This window comes from Schistocerca cancellata, chromosome 4 (assembly GCF_023864275.1).
Source record: "Schistocerca cancellata isolate TAMUIC-IGC-003103 chromosome 4, iqSchCanc2.1, whole genome shotgun sequence".
Lineage (NCBI taxonomy): Eukaryota > Metazoa > Arthropoda > Insecta > Orthoptera > Acrididae > Schistocerca > Schistocerca cancellata.
Genome location: NC_064629.1, coordinates 77,049,317 through 77,069,385, shown reverse-complemented (window position 1 = coordinate 77,069,385; position 20,069 = coordinate 77,049,317). Strand labels below are relative to the sequence as shown.

The 20,069-nt window shown below is 40.8% G+C and overlaps 1 protein-coding gene across 3 annotated transcripts in view; it reads right to left on the bottom strand.

Annotated features, from left to right (window-relative positions):
* The window catches only part of LOC126184668 (muscle calcium channel subunit alpha-1-like), a 601,154-nt gene that overhangs the window by 115,893 nt on the left and 465,192 nt on the right, over positions 1-20,069 (bottom strand). For all 3 annotated transcript variants that reach the window (XM_049927151.1, XM_049927152.1, XM_049927153.1), the window contains exon 28: positions 16,572-16,760. In XM_049927151.1, coding sequence (XP_049783108.1) covers positions 16,572-16,760 — 189 coding nt within the window. The remainder of the gene's footprint in view (positions 1-16,571; positions 16,761-20,069) is intronic.

Below are 20,069 nucleotides of genomic sequence, written 5' to 3'. Positions count from 1 at the left end.
ATGCTGCAAATTGCAAACTTTTCTTGCACCCTAAGTGAAAGGCCAGCAACATTCACCACTTCTGCCAACACCTGTATGAACTCAGGATGGCCTCAGAACCCATGCAACAGGCATCGTTGGTGCCAACATGAGCCGCAACTTGCAGTTGACACATCCTGCATGCTGAATAGCTGCAGGTAATGCCTCCTCCACATCTCAGATGAGGCTCCGTGGCACACATACCAATGCACACTGGCTTCCTTTCCAGACCTGATTGCTATCTCCATAAGGGGCTCCATAATGTGCCTCATGTTGAAGCTTACAATAACTAGCCAACCCTTGTCCACGTGTGTCTTCTCAGACCCTGCTGAAGGGACAGTGTGACCTGTCCACTCACAGGCAAATAGGTGAGGCCACATGGCCCAGCTTCCACGTTGGCCCTCTGCCTAGAGTGATGCGAATGCTTTACGAGCCACCACTCATCCTGCTATGAGGGTGGATTCACTAGGAGGTGCCTCAGCCTTGGGCAAAACAAGCAACACCTATGATGTCCTGTGCATTGCACTGGATATTTTGCCACCTCTACACCCAGAGACAGCAGCCTGAAGGTGACTGACTACAGCCATAAGTGCATTCAGCTGTTGATGAATAGTGGCCAGCTCCTCCTGTGTCATCCAGCTTGCTATCCTCCTGATGTGTCACCAATGGACACTGATGCCTTAATGAGTTGTGTAACTGGCTGTTCAGAAGAAATGAAAGCTGTTCCACAGACTTCCTGACTTTAAATGACAGTGAAAAAAAAAAAAAACTTAAATAGAAAAATATGCTTGAAATTTAAGAAATATACTACTAGGAAAATACAGGAAAAGATAAATACGTCACTGCTACTCTGGAGATCAGTAACAGGCAACTGTTGGGGGCCTACTCACTAGCTTTCTAGGAGTTAACAAAATGTGAGATTAAACTCTTAAATATAGAGAAATGCACGAAATTTAAGAAATATACTACCAGGAAAACACAGGAAAAGCTAAATATGTAACTTGCCAATCTGGAGATGTGAAATAGGTGATGGCTGGAGACTGACTGACTTCAAGGCTTTTCAATGAATCCTTTTCCAGAACACACTATTGTGGCTAAAATCTCATTCATCATTGCATTAAACGACATTGTAACTGAAAAGAGAAAAGACCCAGCACTACTGAAGACCATGAAATCATTGGAAGAAGAGAAACTGACCAGGGGAGAATTCCAATAAATTAATGGAACATAGTATAAGGAGAACTATGATCCAGTAGGGTAGAATGGGTGCTTGTCATTCCAGCTCATCTAAGGCCAGCTATCCTGAAGTATTTCCATAGCACTCCATCATCTGGTCACCTGGGATTCATTCAGACCCCAGGCAGAATCGTATGACTATCTTACTGGCCAGATATCTACTGATCCATCAGACAGCATGTGAGCCACTGAAAGGAATCTCAGTGATGGCAGCACATAACACATTTATCTCCTGGCCATCAATAACAATTCTGCCCATAGCAGTGCAATTGTACCAGACTGGAATAAACCTCTCTTGGGGAAGTTCCAAAAGTCGATTAACAAGAATTGGTGGATAATAATCTGCACTGACTGCACGACTCAGTGCGCTGTCACCAAAGTTGTGCCGAATGCTGAAACTTCAGAAATTAAGGAGAGATCATTTTGAAGCATGGAGCACCCATGTAATGGTCACTGACCATGGAAAAGTTTTCTAGTTGAGACTAGTGTCACAGGTAATTTAAGGCTGCACCATCACCCAGGCTGACAACTGCCTACCATTCAAAGATGAATGGTCTCACAGAAAGCTTTACTAAGACATTGAAAGATGTGCTCTCAATGATGTTGATCTTGAATAGACAGATTTGGATAAAATATTGTTTGCATAAATAGCAGAAATCTCTGTACAGGAGGAAGTTCTGTTCTATCTCTACATTTGTGACAATAATAAAAGTGATTTCAATGCTAAGTGTTGTACTTCACTGATGACCCTGCTTTCAGTTTTGGATTTGATGACAATATGTGACAATATTGCTCAATCACAATGCTGCCATCTTGAAAATTGTTTATGGGTATTTCACAGTCCATGGGCATAATGTGGTGCCCAGACCAATTCTGCTTGCAGTCAGGCTATGAGACATTCATTCTCTGCCTATGTGATTTTGAAACAATGAGCAAATTTCAAAATATTTTCCAATGATGGACTATCTAGTATTCGGGCTGATGTGCATACTTCCAGTTCAGGAGCCAAGTGGACAACAAAATCTGTAATTAATGAGTCTGCATATAAGGTTTTGCATGGTGGTTTCCCACAAATGAAATTGCAACGGTAAATTAACACTCGTAAATCAGTTATCCAGGAGTGATATTACTGACAAGGTTGTTTGTGGTATTGATGAAATTTGAGTTGAACTGTGACTATGTGCAATTGTTGTGAATCACAATTTGACAGGAACATGAACATTTCCTCAAATCAGAGGACAACAGATTAGAGTGCGGAGCCAACTTCGTAAGTTTAAGTAAAGCTTCTCCGGAGAGCCGCAAGACAGACGTTCAACCATAATAGACTGTCATCAGTGACCTGAAAGCCAGAGAAGTGCTGTTTTAGCCACAGTAAATGTGTATCCCAACCCTCTTTGCCATAGTTAAATGGCAGATGTGCAAGTGGTCAGTTCTCCACCTGGGAAGTGATCACTGTCTGCATTGTGTGGGTATCCTGTATCTGCAGTTGCTCCCTCAGAAGTTGAATTTCATTATGGAACAGTTCAGTTTGCTGCTGATTTGTTGTTTTTGTTGCTAGAACTTCTGTTGTAATTGTAGCTGTTACTGTTGCTGTTGCAAGAGTTTCACAAGCTTTGCTTCCACGGTACTCTGCTAACCTTTTGCATCACCACCAATTTTGTGAGTGAGATTCAACTGTATGTCAGCAACAGTTTGAGAGAAATCTGATTAGGCTAGACTGACTGATCTGGAGCCATGAACAGCAGATTACTGAGTGGGAACAGTAGAGTCAACCATGAAGAAATGGAGAAGTGGAGACGACACTATAGAAAAACGAGGTCCAATGAGAAATCGAGAGAGAGAGAGAGAGAGAGAGAGAGAGAGAGAGAGAGAGAGAGAGAGAGAGAGAGAGAGAGAGAGAGAGAGGGGGGGGGGGGGGGAGACACTTGAGACATAGTGAAAGCAGAGACCAAAAATGAGAATGAGATGACCACAAAGCAATAACATCACTGAGTCCTGTTTCACGGTGATGCACAGATTATAGGGCAGTGGAGTGATGTGTGGTGCCATGGCAATGCAACACTAGTGCTCATGGTTTTAACAGCTCCACCTTGTGGCTAAGACACAATTCCACAGGGCTTTCAAAGGCATTAGGTGGTGATACTAGAGTCATCTAGTTCTGAAAACTATATATCCACAAGCTTTATCACATTTTATCATTCTATTACAGGGACCATGTGAAAATGTTCTCAGGAGGTAGTAGGTAATTTCTGAAATATTTCTGTGCTCACAACAGTTTTGAGAGGTCATAATTAGTGACGACAAAAATAATATCTTCACACATCAAAGAAGGTTGTTACACTATTTACTAAAGTTTCAAACTCTGTTGTGTCAATGATCTGCACCAAAAATAAAGAGAACAAACTGAGCTGTTACTCCTTCTTTCAGTTCTGTTGTTCTATGCATGGTCTGTGACATGCTACAGTCACTCAAGAATAAGCAGTTCAAAAGACATTACATGAGGAGGCCAGACCTGTGTAAATGGTGATAAATATTTCATGCAGAAATTAACAAATATGCTACAAGTCCCCTGGTCTGTGGGGCAAAGAGATGCCATTGTCTACCACTGCACATTGGTGGCTTTGACAATCATCACTCAAAAGGGCATCTGTACAAACCAAAACAAATTCTACGTGATAAACTATGCTCCTGTTCTACCCATGACATGTAAAGCTGTTATGGTGGCAACCCATATGAAAAGTTTTATGAGAAACTGACCACATGGCTTCATGTATGTCTCCAATGAAACTCTGTTTAAATGTGCCAAACTGCTGCTAATGTGCTAAGTATGAAGCTATGTCAGGGTATACGAACATTGTGGTATGGAAGATTGTCATTAACTGATGAAGATCAAATACACATTGTTAGTTCATTACAACCTATCATGTGGGCCTTTCATACAGTGGAGATACAACATCCTCTGTATCTGGGAGTGCTCTAATGTCAAATGACATCCCTTAGATCATGTATGTTTCTCCACTGGTGTGATCATGTTAAAACCATATACTACTGTTTGCCTAAATATAAAGATGTGCACCACTACTTAATCATAATCTGCAGAGAGAGAGAGAGAGAGAGAGAGAGAGAGAGAGAGAGAGAGAGAGAGGTTGCGTGGAGAGCAGTGTGCAGCAGGTTATGAATCAAGAACTACTTTAATTTTACTAGTTAATCCTGTACTGTTATTTCACTCTCTGTAATAATACAGCTCAAGTATATGTTCACAACCTTCCACAAGCAAGATAACAAAAGTTAAGTTATGAAATATATAATGTGAATCTGCATCCATCTTTCACAGGTCACTGTGAGAATGTGGCACTGCATAATTGACATTTATGATCAAATGATTCACACAATCCTTCTTAGTAGCATATGGCACCCCACTGTCTCCTGATGACTGCAACAGTGGTTCATGACAATATGCCAGATCATGATCATCCTACTGTAATCCACAACTCAGCTCACTGAGACTGACTTCAGCACAAACCGTATACACTCATTCTTCTCCACAAAACTGCATACAGGAATTATGGAGTGGTGAATAGTCTTGCTAAATACATGGGTCTTCAGTGTAATGATAAGGGTGAACAAATGAGTGAACGGATTGTCTCATACTGTTTGTTGGCTAGCTAGGTTATAGTCAGCATCTCAAATGTCTAACTGTTTAAATAAATTTACTGTTCACAAAATAGCATCTATATGCTTCCACAACTAAAATTTTGCATGACTGGTGGCCAATTCGGTTTAATTCTTTCTATACAGGTAAAAATTTAGAATTAAGGTGGCCAGTTTGGTTTAATTCTTTGTATTGTCAATTTTTTCTCTCTTTGGTGTGACTGCAGTGGGGCACATTAAATTTTGTGAGGGTAATTGAGATGATTGAAGGTGGAATTTGGGATTATGATATAACAGCTGCATTAATAATTGGGAGAATAATGAGATAATCACCTGCAGGTCCATGATGATATCTGAAAAAACCATAGGCAAGGGGGATGACTTGATTGGGAATCGTGTGGCAGTGGTAGGGCTAGGTGCCTTGTACAGGAGAGACAGGACCGTGGAGAACTCGAGGTGTTATATCCATCCCCTAATCAATAGATTCTAGGTGCTCGCTTCCATAGAAACCAAAACTGATCCAGACAGACTCAGTTTACCTGTTGAGGAATGTGCTGTGTCCGTCTCAAAAAAAGGCAAATGCAAAAGTGTAGGGTCTATTAATCATTAGCAGCTCAAACATATGGTGAATACTGGTACCTCTTAGGGAAATGACAGCAAGGAATTGGAACCAAAACCAGTTGCACTTAGTGTGTATGCCTGGGACCTCATTCAACATGTCGAAGAGACTGTTCCTACAGCCACTGAGGAAACAGTGTGCAAAGAACTGCACATTGTGGTGCATATTGGAACATATGATGGCTGTTGTCTGGGGTCCAACATCATATCTGGATCATTCCAGCAACTGACAGAGCAGGTTGAGAAGACCAACCTTGCTCATGGAATTTCAACAAAGCTCACAATTCACAGCATTGTCCCAAAGCTGATCAAAGCCCCCTGACTATGTTGAGTGGAAGGACTGCACCAAAAACTTTGTTCTATGACAAGCTAAGCTGTGCCTTTCTGCACTTGCACCACAAGGTTGAGAACTGTAGGGTTTCCTTAAATGAGTCAGGTGTACTTCACATGTCAGAGGCTGCTACACAAGTAGCTGGCTGCATGTGGAGTGCACACAACAGGTTTTCTAGATTAAGTGACTATCTATCCAGTCAACAACAGCTGTAGGAGACCTGGAAGTATCAGTATCAGATCCAAATAAATGCCCCTTACAGGTGGGAGCATTAAAATCCTAGCGTCTGAGTGCTGAAACTTTCCCAACAAACTTGAGGTTCAAGCACTTCTAATAAGCAGTGGAGCTCACATAATATTAGGTACAGAAGGGTAGTTAAAATCCAAAATTGAGAGCAGGGGGTTTTGGGGGGAAAATTTATGCATTATTGAAAGGACATCTACGTCTACATCTACATCTACATGATTACTCTGCAATTCACATTTAAGTGATTGGCAGAGGGTTCATCAAACCACAATCATACTATCTCTCTACCATTCCACTCCCGAACAGCACGCGGGAAAAACAAACACCTAAACCTTTCTGTTCGAGCTCTGATTTCTCTTATTTTATTTTGATGATCATTCCTACCTATGTAGGTTGGGCTCAATTCAGAAGAGAAAAGATGGTGACTGAAATTTCGTAAATAGATCTCGCAGCGACGAAAAACATCTTTGCTTGAATGACTTCCATCCCAACTCGCGTATCATATCTGTCACACTCTCTCCCCTATTACGTGATAATACAAAATGAGCTGCCCTTTTTTGCACCCTTTCGATGTTCTCCGTCAATCCCACCTGGTAAGGACCCCACACCGCGCAGCAATATTCTAACAGTGGACGAACGAGTGCGGTGTAAGCTGTCTCTTTAGCGGACTTGTTGCATCTTCTAAGTGTCCTGCCAATAAAATGCAACCTTTGGCTTGCCTTCCCCACAATATTATCTATGTGGTCTTTCCAACTGAAGTTGTTCGTAATTTTAACACCCAGGTACTTAGTTGAATTGACAGCCTTGAGAATTGTACTATTTATCAAGTAATCGAATTCCAATGGATTTCTTTTGGAACTCATGTGGATCACCTCACACTTTTTGCTATTTAGCATCAACTGCCACCTGCCACACCATACAGCAATCTTTTCTAAATCGCTTTGCAACTGATACTGTTCTTCGGATGACCTCACTAGATGGTAAATTACAGCATCATCTGCGAACAACCTAAGAGAACTGCTCAGATTGTCACCCAGGTCATTTATATAGATCAGGAACAGCAGAGGTCCCAGGACGCTTCCCTGGGGAACACCTGATATCACTTCAGTTTTACTCGATGATTTGCCGTCTATTACTACGAACTGCGAACTTTCTGACAGGAAATCACGAATCCAGTCGCACAACTGAGATGATACCCCATAGACCTGCAGCTTGATTAGAAGTCACTTGTGAGAGATGGTGTCAAAAGCTTTCTGGAAATCTAGAAATACTGAGTCAACTTGAGATCCCCTGTCGATAGCGGCCATTACTTCGTGCAAATAAAGAGCTAGCTGTGTTGCACAAGAATGATGTTTTCTGAAACCATGCTGATTATGTATCAATAGATCATTCCCTTCGAGGTGATACATAATGTTTGTATACAGTATATGCTCCAAAACCCTACTGAAAACCGACGTCAATGATATAGGTCTGTAGTTCGATGGATTACTCCTACTACCCTTCTTAAACACTGGTGCGACCTGCGCAGTTTTCCAATCTGTAGGTACAGATCTATCGGTGAGTGAGCGGTTGTATATGATTGCTAAGTAGGGAGCTATTGTATCAGCATAATCTGAAAGGAACCTAATCGGTATACAATCTGGACCTGAAGACTTGCCCATATCAAGCGATTTGAGTTGCTTCAGCGAACCCCTAAGGTATCTACTTCTAAGAAACTCATGCTAGCAGCTGTTTGTGTTTCAAATTCGTCTTCCCTGGTGAAGGAATTTCGGAAAACTGCATTCAATAACTCTGCTTTAGCAGCACAGTCATCGGTAACAGTACCATCGGCACTGCGCAGCAAAGGTATTGACTGCGTCTTGCTACTTGCGTACTTTACATACGACCAAAATTTCTTTGGATTTTCTACCAAATTTCGAGACAATGTTTCGTTGTGGAACCTATTAAAGGCATCTTGCATTGAAGTCCATGTGTCTGTAAATTTTAGCCAATCTTTGGGATTTCGCGTTCTTCTGAACTTCGCATGCTTTTTATATTGCCTCTGCAACAGCGTTCAGACCTGTTTTGTGTACCATGGGGGATCAGTTCCATCTCTTACCAATTTATGAGGTATGAATCTCTCAATGGCTGTTGCTACTATATCTTTGAATTTGAGCCACATCTCGTCTACATTTGCATAGTCAGTTCGGAAGGAATGGAGATTGTCTCTTAGGAAGGCTTCTAGTTACACTTTATCCGATTTTTAAAATAAAATTATTTTGCATTTGTTTCTGGTGGATTTGGAAGAAATGGTATTGAGCCTAGCTACAACAACCTTCTGATCACTAATCCCTGTATCAGTCATGATGCTCTCTATTAGCTCTGGACTGTTTGTGGCTAAGAGGTCAAGTGTGTTTTTGCAACCATTTACAATTCGCGTGGGTTCGTGGACTAACTGCTCGAAATAATTTTTGGAGAAATCATTTAGGAGAATCTCAGAAGATGTTTTCTGCCTACCACCAGTTTTGAACAAGTATTTTTGCCAACATATCGAGGGAAGGTTGAAGGCCCTACCAACTATAACCATATGAGTGGGGTACTTATTTGTTGCGAGACTCAAATTTTCTCTGAACTGTTCAGCAACTATATCATCGGAGTCTCGGGGTCAGTAGAAGGAGCCAATTATTAACTTAGTTCAGCTGTTAAGTATAACCTCTACCCATACCAATTCGATCGGAGTATCTACTTCAACTTCACTACAAGATAAACTACTACTGACAGACACAAACACTCCACCACCAATTCTGCCTAATCTATCTTTCCTGAACACTGTCTGAGACCTCATAAAAATTTCTGCAGAACTTATTTCAGGCTTTAGCCAGCTTTATGTACCTATAACAATTTCAGCATCTGTGCTTTCTATTAGCACTTGAAGCTCAGGGACTTTCCCAGCACAACTACAACAATTTACAACTACATTTCCGACTGTTCCTTGATCCAAGCACGTCCTGTATTTGCCATGCACTCTTTGAGATTCCAGCCCACCCTGTACTTTCCCGAGGCCTTCTAACCTAAAAAACCACCCACCCCACGCCACACAGCCTCCGCTACCCATGTAGCCACCAGCTGAGTGTAGTGAACTCCTGACCTATTCAGCAGAACCCAAAACCCCACCACCCTATGGCGCAAGTCAAGGAATCTGCAGCCAACACGGTCGCAAAACCGTCTGAGCCTCTGATTAAGACCCTCCACCCGGCTCTGCACCAAAGGTCCGCAGTCAGTTGTGTCAACGATGCTGCAGATTTTGAGCTCTGCCTTCATCTCGTAAGCAAGACCGGCAGCCTTCACCAAATCAGATAGCTGCTGGAATCCAGAGAGAATTTCCTCAGATCCAAAGCGACACACGTCATTAGTGCCAACGTGTGCCACCACCTGCAGCTGGCTGCACCCTGTGCTCTTCATGGCATCTGGAAGGACCCTTTCCACATCAGGAATGACTCCACCCAGAATGCACACGGAGTGCACACTGGATTTCTTCCCCTCCTTAGCCGCCATATCCCTAAAGGGCCCCATTACGCACCTAACATTGGAGCTCCCAACTACCGATAAGCCTTCTGTGATTGCCTGGACCTTGAAGGCTGAGAATCATCCTCTGAAACAGGGCAGGCAGCTGCATCTGGCTCAGCCAGAGACAGTACCAGGCTAATGGTAAGTGAATCTTATCCATTTGTCACAATAGACAAGAAACTCAAATCCATCAGGAGAGAAATTGAAACTGCAGGTAAGACTGTTTGGGTGAGGGTCAGTATCAAGGATGAGCATAAACTTATGATTGGATACTTATAACAATCACCAGACTCACCTCCAGATGTAAATGAAAACTTCAGAGAGAACCCAGACATACTGTCATCACTGGAGAAGATTTTAATCATCCAACATTCAATTACTGTTTTGTGAGTGGTAGATGTAACAAGATGTCCTGCAAACTGTTACTAAATGAAACATTTGAAAACTACTCAAATTTGGAAGCCCACTCATAATGGAAATATATTGTATCTAATAGCAACAAATAAACCTGAGCTCTTTGAGGATGTCCACATAGAAACTAGTATCAGTGACTATGAGGCAGTTGCAGCAAAAATGATTATCAGAGTACAAATGGCCACAAAAACAAGTAGAAGATTATATGTTCAGCAAACTCAATAAAGAAGCTGCAGTGATGTATCTCAATAAGAAACTCAAAATATTTAACTCTGGAGAGAAGTTTGTAGAAGAACTATGGCTTAGGTTCAGAAGAATAGTTGACCATGCACTTGACAGATATGTACCTAGTACAACAGTTCATGATGTGAAGGACCCTCCATGGTTTACAGTCTCTGTAAGTAAACGTCTAAAGAAACAGAGATTACTGCACAATAAGTGCAAAACAAAACATAGGGCTATAGGGAGGGAAATGCTGAATGAAACATGTTTGATGGTCAAAATGACAATGCATGAAGTCTTCTATGTCTACTGTAGAGAATATTACCAAAAAATCTCTCACAAAAACCAAAGAAATTCTGGACGTGTGTAAAGTCTGTTAATGGTATCAAAATTAGTGTCCGGACACTCATGGGCATGATAGAGACTGAAATTGAGTGTAGCAAGGCAAAAGCAGGAACACACAACTCCATTTTCAAATGTGCCTTTACAAATGAAGATCCAGTGGTATTGCCCCAATTTAATACTTGCACCCTGCAAAGGTGAGTGATATAGGTTTAGTGTAATGGTGCTAAAAAAATGCTGCACAAGTATTCAATCAAATCTTGGTAAGATTTCAAAATGGTGCAAAGATTGGAAAATTGCTTTAAATGTTCAGAAACGTAAATCTGTGTACTTAATAAACTGGAAAAAAAACATATAATGCTATGACTACAGTATTAATGAGACAACTGGAATTGGTCAACTCATACAAATAGAGGGGTGTAATACTTTGTAGGGATATGAAATGGAATGATCATTCAGGCTCAGTCGTAGGTAAAGGGGTTATCATACTTTGGTTCATTGGTAGAATACTAGGGCAATGCAATGAGTCTACAAAGGAGATTGTTGTCATGTCACTTGTTAAATACATCCTAGAATATTAATCAAGTGTGTGGGGCCCATATGAAATACTGCTACTACTACTACACATGAACTTAAGTCCTTCATTGCCTCAATCTTCAGCCACTTCCATTTTTCTCTGCTGCTGGCCAGGTTCTAGTGAGTTCCCTGGGTCTCCATATCTTCCTTGAAGCCAGCCATCCACCTCAATTTTGGTCTACCAAGGGGTCTCATTCCCTGTGGCTTCCCTTCCAGCACTGTCTTCAACATCATGTCTTCAACATCATGTCTTCAACATCATGTCTTCAACATCATGTCTTCACTTGTCAGTCATTGTCCCATCCATTCAATTCTTCTGCTCTTTATTACAGTGGCCACATCTGGTTCATTAAACAAAATGTGAATTTCCTACTTCTAAAAATTCTGTTTTCTGATACAGGTCTGAATATTTTTCTTAACACATTGTTTTTGTAATACATAATTTTTATCTCCATCTTCTTGCTCAATTTACAGGTTTCAGCCCCATAAATTAATACTGGTGACACAGTTGTCTTGTACATGTTGAGTTTGTTGTCTGGTTAATACTTTAGTACTGAGTAATTTGCCCACTGAGAAGAGACACTTCTCTACAGATTTTATCCAGTTCATTATCTCCTCTTCGATGTTGTTCACACTGATATTACTTCCAAGATATCTGAAGGATCTAGTCTTTATAAATTCTATATCTGGTATTACTAGTGATCACTCAGTTTCCTATTCATGGTTTCTAGTTACAATCACATAATATGTTTTATCTTGATTGAGCCTTAGATCCACTTTTTGTGAGTCCTCTACTAGCGCTTTAGTTGTTCTTATTTGGACTAACAGGGAATATTGAATGCAAAGATAGAAGGGCGGCAAGAATCATCACAGGTTTGTTTGACTCTTGGGAGAGTGTGTTGGAGATGCTGAAAAACTGAATTTGCAGACACTTGAACACAGGCACAAATTATCCAAAAAAAGGCCTACTTACAAAGTTTCAAGAACCAGCTTTAAATGATAAAACTAGCAATATGCTACAACTCGCTATGTATCATTCCCATAAGGATTATGAGGACAAGATTAGATTAATTACAGCACACACAGAGGCTTTTACACAGATATTCATCCCACACTCCATATGTGAATGGAACAGGTGGATGCCCTAATAATTGGTACAACAGGAAGTACCATCTGTCAAGCACTTCGTAGTGAATTGTAGAGTGTGGATGTAGACGTAGATATTGATGCAGAATGGTGGGTCAGCACACATCCCTCTGGATATGAATGTGGAGTCAATTTTCATTTTATTCTGTGCTTTTTCTCCCAACACAGTCACCTGTAATCTCTCTAGTGATGTGCAAGAAATATGCCAGATCAATTATGAAATTAATGTCGAAACAACAAGGTTTGACTAATAAAAGTTTTTTGACTACTACAAGCATTTAGAGACATAAAATTTCTCTTACAAACAGCCAGAATATGCCTATACTAAGAAGAATATACATACTTTCCAGGAAAGAGTGATGTAAAAACTCTGGGAAAGGAGAACTAGCATCCCAAAATAGTTTAGAGAAAACATTAAGATTGTTCATATTGCTAAACTGCATGTCTAATTCACATCTCCATGTGTGCCAAGATATTTGATTTGAAGAATATTAAATGTAATTACTTTCCCATAATTAGCAGAAAATATACACTAGTGGGAAAAAATTGCAACACCAAGAAGGAGTTGTGTGACATAAATGGAAGCTGGTAGGCGTGTTTCTACACCTTAATGATGATGTCTATTCAAATTTCACACCATTTGCATAAGAATGACACTAGTAGTGCCCCTACGAGGCTGCAAATCAAGTTTGCCTTAAATACACACTGTAAAAGTTGTGAGCATTAGTTACCTTTGCGACTGGATGTGGTGAGTTGATGTTAGTCAAGAATGCCTTTAAGGTGAGAAAGGCGCCATTGTCAACACCTCACTGAGTTTGAATGAAGTCACGTAATAGGGCAACAAGAAGCTGGATATTTCTTCTACAATACTGCTGGAGGACTTGGCAGGAATGTAATCACTGTACATGATTACTGGCAGTGATGGTTATGAGAACATACAGTCACATGAAGACTGGGCTCTGGACAGCCATGTGCCACTATCAATAGGGAAGTTCATCGTGTTCAGCGTATGGCTCTGGCACTTTGTACTGTATCTACAACAGCAGTTTGAACAGCAATTGGCATCACAGTGACACAATGAAATGTTACAAATTGGTTACTTCAAGGTCAGCTCCAAGCCAGGTGCCCTGTAGTGTGCATTCCACTGCCAGCAAACCACTGCCGTCTGCGACTTATGTGGTGTCAAGCGAGAGATCATTGGAGGGCAGGGTGGAGGTCTGTTGTGCTTTCTGATGAAAGCTCATTCTTCCTCCATGTCAGTGATGGTCTTGTGTTGGTTAGGAGAAGGCCAGTTACAACCAACCTGCCTGCATGTTAGGTACATTCAAGCTATATCTGAAACTATGGTCTGGGGCGTAATTTCCGTATCATAGCACGAGCACTCTCATGGTTATCCTACACATCCTGACTGAAAATTTTTATGACAATCTGGTGATTCAACCTGTTGTGCTGCCATTCAGTAACAGCATATGAAGGGCTGTTTTGCAACAGAATAACGCTCACAAACATACCGCTGTTGTAACCCAACATGCTCTACAGAGTGTCGCATGTTGCCTTGGCATGCTTTATCATCAGATCAGTCTCCAATCGAGCACATATGGGACATGATTGGATGACAACTCCAGCATCATCCACAAACAGCATTAACTGTCCCTGTATTGACCGACCAAGTGAAACAGGCATGAAACTCCACCCCACAAACTGATATCCGGTACTTGTGCAACACAATGTATGCATGCTTGTATTCAACACTCTAGTGTTTACATTGTTTATTAATGTATCAGCATTCCACATTTGGAATGGCTCATCACACATAAGGAGATAGGACATGGATAAACTGAAAGAACCAGAGGTTGTACAGAGTTTCAGGGAGAGCATAAGGGAACAATTGACAGGAATGGGGGAAAGAAATACAGTAGAAGAAGAATGGGTAGCTTTGAGGGATGAAGTAGTGAAGGCAGCAGAGGATCAAGTAGGTAAAAAGACGAGGGCTAGTAGAAATCCTTGGGTAACAGAAGAAATACTGAATTTAATTGATGAAAGGAGAAAATATAAAAATGCAGTAAATGAAGCAGGCAAAAAGGAATACAAACGTCTCAAAAATGAGATCGACAGGAAGTGCAAAATGGCTAAACAGGGATGGCTAGAGGACAAATTTAAGGATGTAGAGGCTTATCTCACTAGGGGTAAGATAGATACTGCCTACAGGAAAATTAAAGAGACCTTTGGAGATAAGAGAACCACTTGTATGAACATCAAGAGCTCAGATGGAAACCCAGTTCTAAGCAAAGAAGGGAAAGCCGAAAGGTGGAAGGAGCATATAGAGGGTCTATACAAGGGCGATGTACTTGAGGACAATATTATGGAAATGGAAGAGGATGTAGATGAAGATGAAATGGGAGATACGATACTGCGTGAAGAGTTTGACAGAGCACTGAAAGACCTGAGTCGAAACAAGGCCCCCGGAGTAGACAACATTCCATTGGAACTACTGACGGCCTTGGGAGAGCCAGTCCTGACAAAACTCTACCATCTGGTGAGCAAGATATATGAGACAGGCGAAATACCCTCAGACTTCAAGAAGAATATAATAATTCCAATCCCAAAGAAAGCAGGTGTTGACAGATGTGAAAATTACCGGACAATCAGTTTAATAAGCCACAGCTGCAAAATACTAACACGAATTCTTTACAGACGAATGGAAAAACTAGTAGAAGCTGACCTCGGGGAAGATCAGTTTGGATTCCGTAGAAATACTGGAACACGTGAGGCAATACTGACCTTACGACTTATCTTAGAAGAAAGATTAAGGAAAGGCAAACCTACGTTTCTAGCATTTGTAGACTTAGAGAAAGCTTTTGACAATGTTGACTGGAATACTCTCTTTCAAATTCTAAAGGTGGCAGGGGTAAAATACAGGGAGCAAAAGGCTATTTACAATTTGTACAGAAACCAGATGGCAGTTATAAGAGTCGAGGGACATGAAAGGGAAGCAGTGGTTGGGAAGGGAGTAAGACAGGGTTGTAGTCTCTCCCCGATGTTATTCAATCTGCATATTGAGCAAGCAGTAAAGGAAACAAAAGAAAAATTCGGAGTAGGTATTAAAATCCATGGAGAAGAAATAAAAACTTTGAGGTTCGCCGATGACATTGTAATTCTGTCAGAGACAGCAAACGACTTGGAAGAGCAGTTGAACAGAATGGATGGTGTCTTGAAGGGAGGATATAAGATGAACATCAACAAAAGCAAAACGAGGATAATGGAATGTAGTCGAATTAAGTCGGGTGATGTTGAGGGTATTAGATTAGGAAATGAGACACTTAAAGTAGTAAAGGAGTTTTGCTATTTGGGGAGCAAAATAACTGATGATGGTCGAAGTAGAGAGGATATAAAATGTAGACTGGCAATGGCAAGGAAAGCGTTTCTGAAGAAGAGAAATTTGTTAACATCGAGTATAGATTTAAGTGTTAGGAAGTCATTTCTGAAAATATTTGTATGGAGTGTAGCCATGTATGGAAGTGAAACATGGACGATAAATAGTTTGGACAAGAAGAGAATAGAAGCTTTCAAAATGTGGTGCTACAGAAGAATGCTGAAGATTAGATGGGTAGATCACATAACTAATGAGGAGTTACTGAATAGGATTGGGGAGAAGAGGAGTTTGTGGCACAACTTGACCAGAAGAAGGGATCGTTTGGTAGGACATGTTCTGAGACATCAAGGGATCACCAATTTAGTATTGGAGGGCAGTGTGGAGGGTAAAAATCGTAGGGGGAGACCAAGAGATGAATACACTAAGCAGATTCAGAAGGATTTAGGTTGCAGTAGGTACTGGGAGATGAAAAAGCTTGCACAGGATAGAGTAGCATGGAGAGCTGCATCAAACCAGTCTCAGGACTGAAGACCACAACAACAACATCACACATTTACATTACCCTGTGCTCTTGCAATGTTAATCACTTAAATATGTTACCTAAATAAATGTATTCCCAAAATTTCACTACTCTATATTAATTATTCTTTGATGTTGGGATTTTTTCTGTCATTATAGTTCTTTTTATATACAAAACATGATAACTAAATATAATCAATTATTGTAATTAAATTAACTCAATCAATTTTTTAACAAAACTCCAAAACAATAAATTTTCTCCATTGTGTGTAATATAACAATTTTAATTTACACTATTGAAAGAAACACTGATACAGTTAAAAAGATACTAACCTGCATACCAATCACTGCATAGATGAAGAACAGCATCACAATGAGCAATGCAACATATGGTAACGCTTGGAATGATTTTATAAATGTCCATAGCAAAGTGCGTATTCCTTCTCCCCTGCTCAGAAGTTTCACCAATCTCATTACTCGGAAGAGACGGAAGAAATTAATGGATATCATTCCAGAACCGGGCTGTATCGAAACCATAAAGTCAGTTTAAAAAGATCAACACAGGCTTTTAAAGAAATCATATGAGAATACTGACAAGTGTAGATTCCATTTCTTTGAATCACAAACAAAGAAAAATTAAAACTGTTAGTAAAGTAATAATGCAAACTCTTTAGAAATTCACATGGGCAGTTTCTGAAACCACAAAAAATTTGTTATTTGTACACTAGCTACTCAAATGGCAAACCATTTCCATACTACATGCAGCTAACTGATGGGAAAAAAAAGAGTACATTCTCACTCTCTCTCTCTCTCTCTCTCTCTCTCTCTCTCTCTCTCTCTCTCTGACCAAAAGCTTGAGGGATGAAAATATATCACTAAGTGAAGGTTGTTTGTGAGTGTCTTCCAAGTATGAAGTAAAACAGGATTTCTTAGGTCATGAAGTGCTTTTGCAAGATGGATATCATTGGAGAGTAAAGTTAAGTTTTAAAAGCTGGAGGAACAAAAATAAATTCCAAAAGTTATTAAGCTCCAAGCATAATTTATATATGAATAAAGGATGCTCCATCTAATTATTTGTAATCCATTTGGAAGAGGTATGGATGAATTCTCAGTCTTACTATTTTACAAAGATTACAATACTTATAGTATATACCTCACTTTCTGTATTCATTTCAAAAAGTTTGGAATGTGCCTAGCTGTTCATCTAACACTCAAGGATGATACATAAACAATGCTAAAGTGAAAAAATACAATCCAAATTTAAGGTAAAGTGCTGACTGGTGGATAAGCATATATATATTAAAAAAAAAAAAAAAGTAGAGAGGACAGATTTCTATGCTGTCGACCTTCCATTCTTTTTTATAGTACGAAGAGCTAAGAGAGAGAGTGTGTGTGTGTGTGTGTGTGTGTGTGTGTGTGTGTGTGTGTGTGTGTGTGTGTGGGCGCAAGCATCCACATGCATGTCTCACTGCATGGAAAAGGGGGCAGGGGGCATTTTCATCTCTGGAGCAATAGTTCCAACAAAGCTTATAAAATAGCTTGGCAAGCAAGTATCCCCAATTCTTGTGTACATATTCACCAACATGAACTTTGAGTGAATGGTGATCTACCCTATCATCCATTCACACCATTCACATACATACATAGAGATGAAAAATCATGTGCTTATGTTAGAACAAGGTTACACAGTAAAACCACAGTAGGAATTAATTGTGTAACAATAATCAAGAAAAAAGTGTAAATAGGAATTATTTGCCAAATAAATTATGTCAGTAATTTAAGTCAGAAGGTTACACCAGATTGGATGTGTGAAACAAGTGCAGTCTATTATGTGGGTTGCAGTGTCACTACCCAGTATTTTATGAAAAATAATAAGTAGCAAGGAAGACACCGTGAAGTACTGCATTAGCAGCCACAGGCTGGTAGCTGCATTGTGGTGACATGTGGGTCAGAATAACACATACATAATGGGATTGCAAGATGAGGCGAACTGCACTTATCAGAAAACAGTACTGAACAGTGGTAATGACAGTAGTGTGTAGATGTCATGACACCAGGGCAAGTCTCTTGTTAGGGGTAAGGTGACTTGTTGCCAGGTTTTCCTGAAAGAAATGCATCTTGAAGTGATATAAATATGTCTGAATTCTGAGGCTGAGTCACGCACTTGTCATCGCTGAAGTCCAACAGCACTACCACGATGCCAGGGCCATACCGGACAGTGACACGACTGGGCATCACCAGCAGCAGCCACGAGATTGAGACAGGGCTATGCCTGCTGCTGCCAAGACTATGTTCCTCACAGGACTCGGTGCCACAGCATCGACAACTTTCTGTCTGCACCTGCTGCTTCCCAAACTCACTTTCCTGGACGTAGTAACACAGCGCCATCCACCGTGTTGCTCCTGTCAGGGAATAGTGGGTGGAATGCCATGCACAGCAGTCTCCACACGTGACCACACACTACAGCTGTGGTCATGTGTGGAGACGAAGGTCTGTCTGTCCCAGGTGTCATCACCAATGGAACAGTAGCTCACCACTGGTGCTGCGGCCATGGCCTGCAGAGAGAGCACTGTGGAGTACCTATGCAACCTTTCACCAGGGCCGAAGCCACCACCTTTATATTGGCGCAGGCCAGGGACAATAGAATGAGGCACAATCTGCCTTGCTAGCCATGATGAAGCATGTACTGGGACTGAATAAAAGCCTTCTTTATTGTCCGTAGCATTTCCACTGAGTCCTCCAGCCTGTCACCACCACCACTCACCTGTCCAAGTGTAACCGCTCAATTCAGGGTGGTGTCAGGGAGTAAACATCACCACAGTAAACAGCGGAGGGTGTAACACATCCAAAGTGTGATATCTGATCCATAGCTCACCATTTCTTTGTGTGGGGTGAGTGAGACTATCTTCTTCTTTTATGCTGACAATCGTGGGGGTCAAGAATTAAGGGGCATGATAATAGTAGGGTTACTTTTGTAAAACCAGAGGAGCCGGTATACTTATCTCAGTTAATGGGGAATTCAAGAGATGAGTGGTTAGTACTTGTGCTTTGTACACAGTGCAATTTGCTTGAGTGTTCTGTCCCTTGTACTAAATCTGTAGCAGTTGTTTGCTTTACATGTAATCTTTTTGGGCTCATGGACAGACAGTGCAGTTGAATCCAGGTGGCTCGTGATTACGCAAAAGAAGTAGTTTGGTAGTATAGGGAGTTACAGAGTGTTCTGTCTGAGTTACTGGTGGATTATTATTCCTGTGTTGTTCTGGATTATTAATTCTGAGTCACAAAAGTGAGTAATGATAATGCAATAGCAAAATTAGACACACAAGGTGTCACCAGTGAAGAAGCTATCAAGTCATTGGTGAATCAGGTAGCTCGATTAAGGGTAGATAAAGTGGTTTCAGATGGTAAAATAATGGAGAAAAATGAGGAAATAAAGGTGATGAAGTCACAGCCTCCAGGAGTGGATCCAGCTGTTGCTAACCTTGTTTCTTCCTTTTCTTGGCAGGTTGTCTGATGATGTGTTAGCATTTCTGGAGAATCTTAGGTCATTGGCTGACATAGGGGATTGGTCAGCTAAGGAATTACTGCAGAAAGCATGGCTACATTTAACTAGAGATGCACAGTTGTTTGTGCAGTGCTCAGAGGTGCTGCAAAATGCACGGACTTTTGATCAGCACTTGCGAAAATTTGATCAAAGATGTAGGAAACAGAACAGCACACGGTTCTTCCATGAGCAGTTGTGTGTGGCTTTCAAAAGGCATAATGGAGCATCTGAATATCTTGCACATAGGGTTAGGCAACTGATTTGTACATACTTGCAAGTTAACTCAG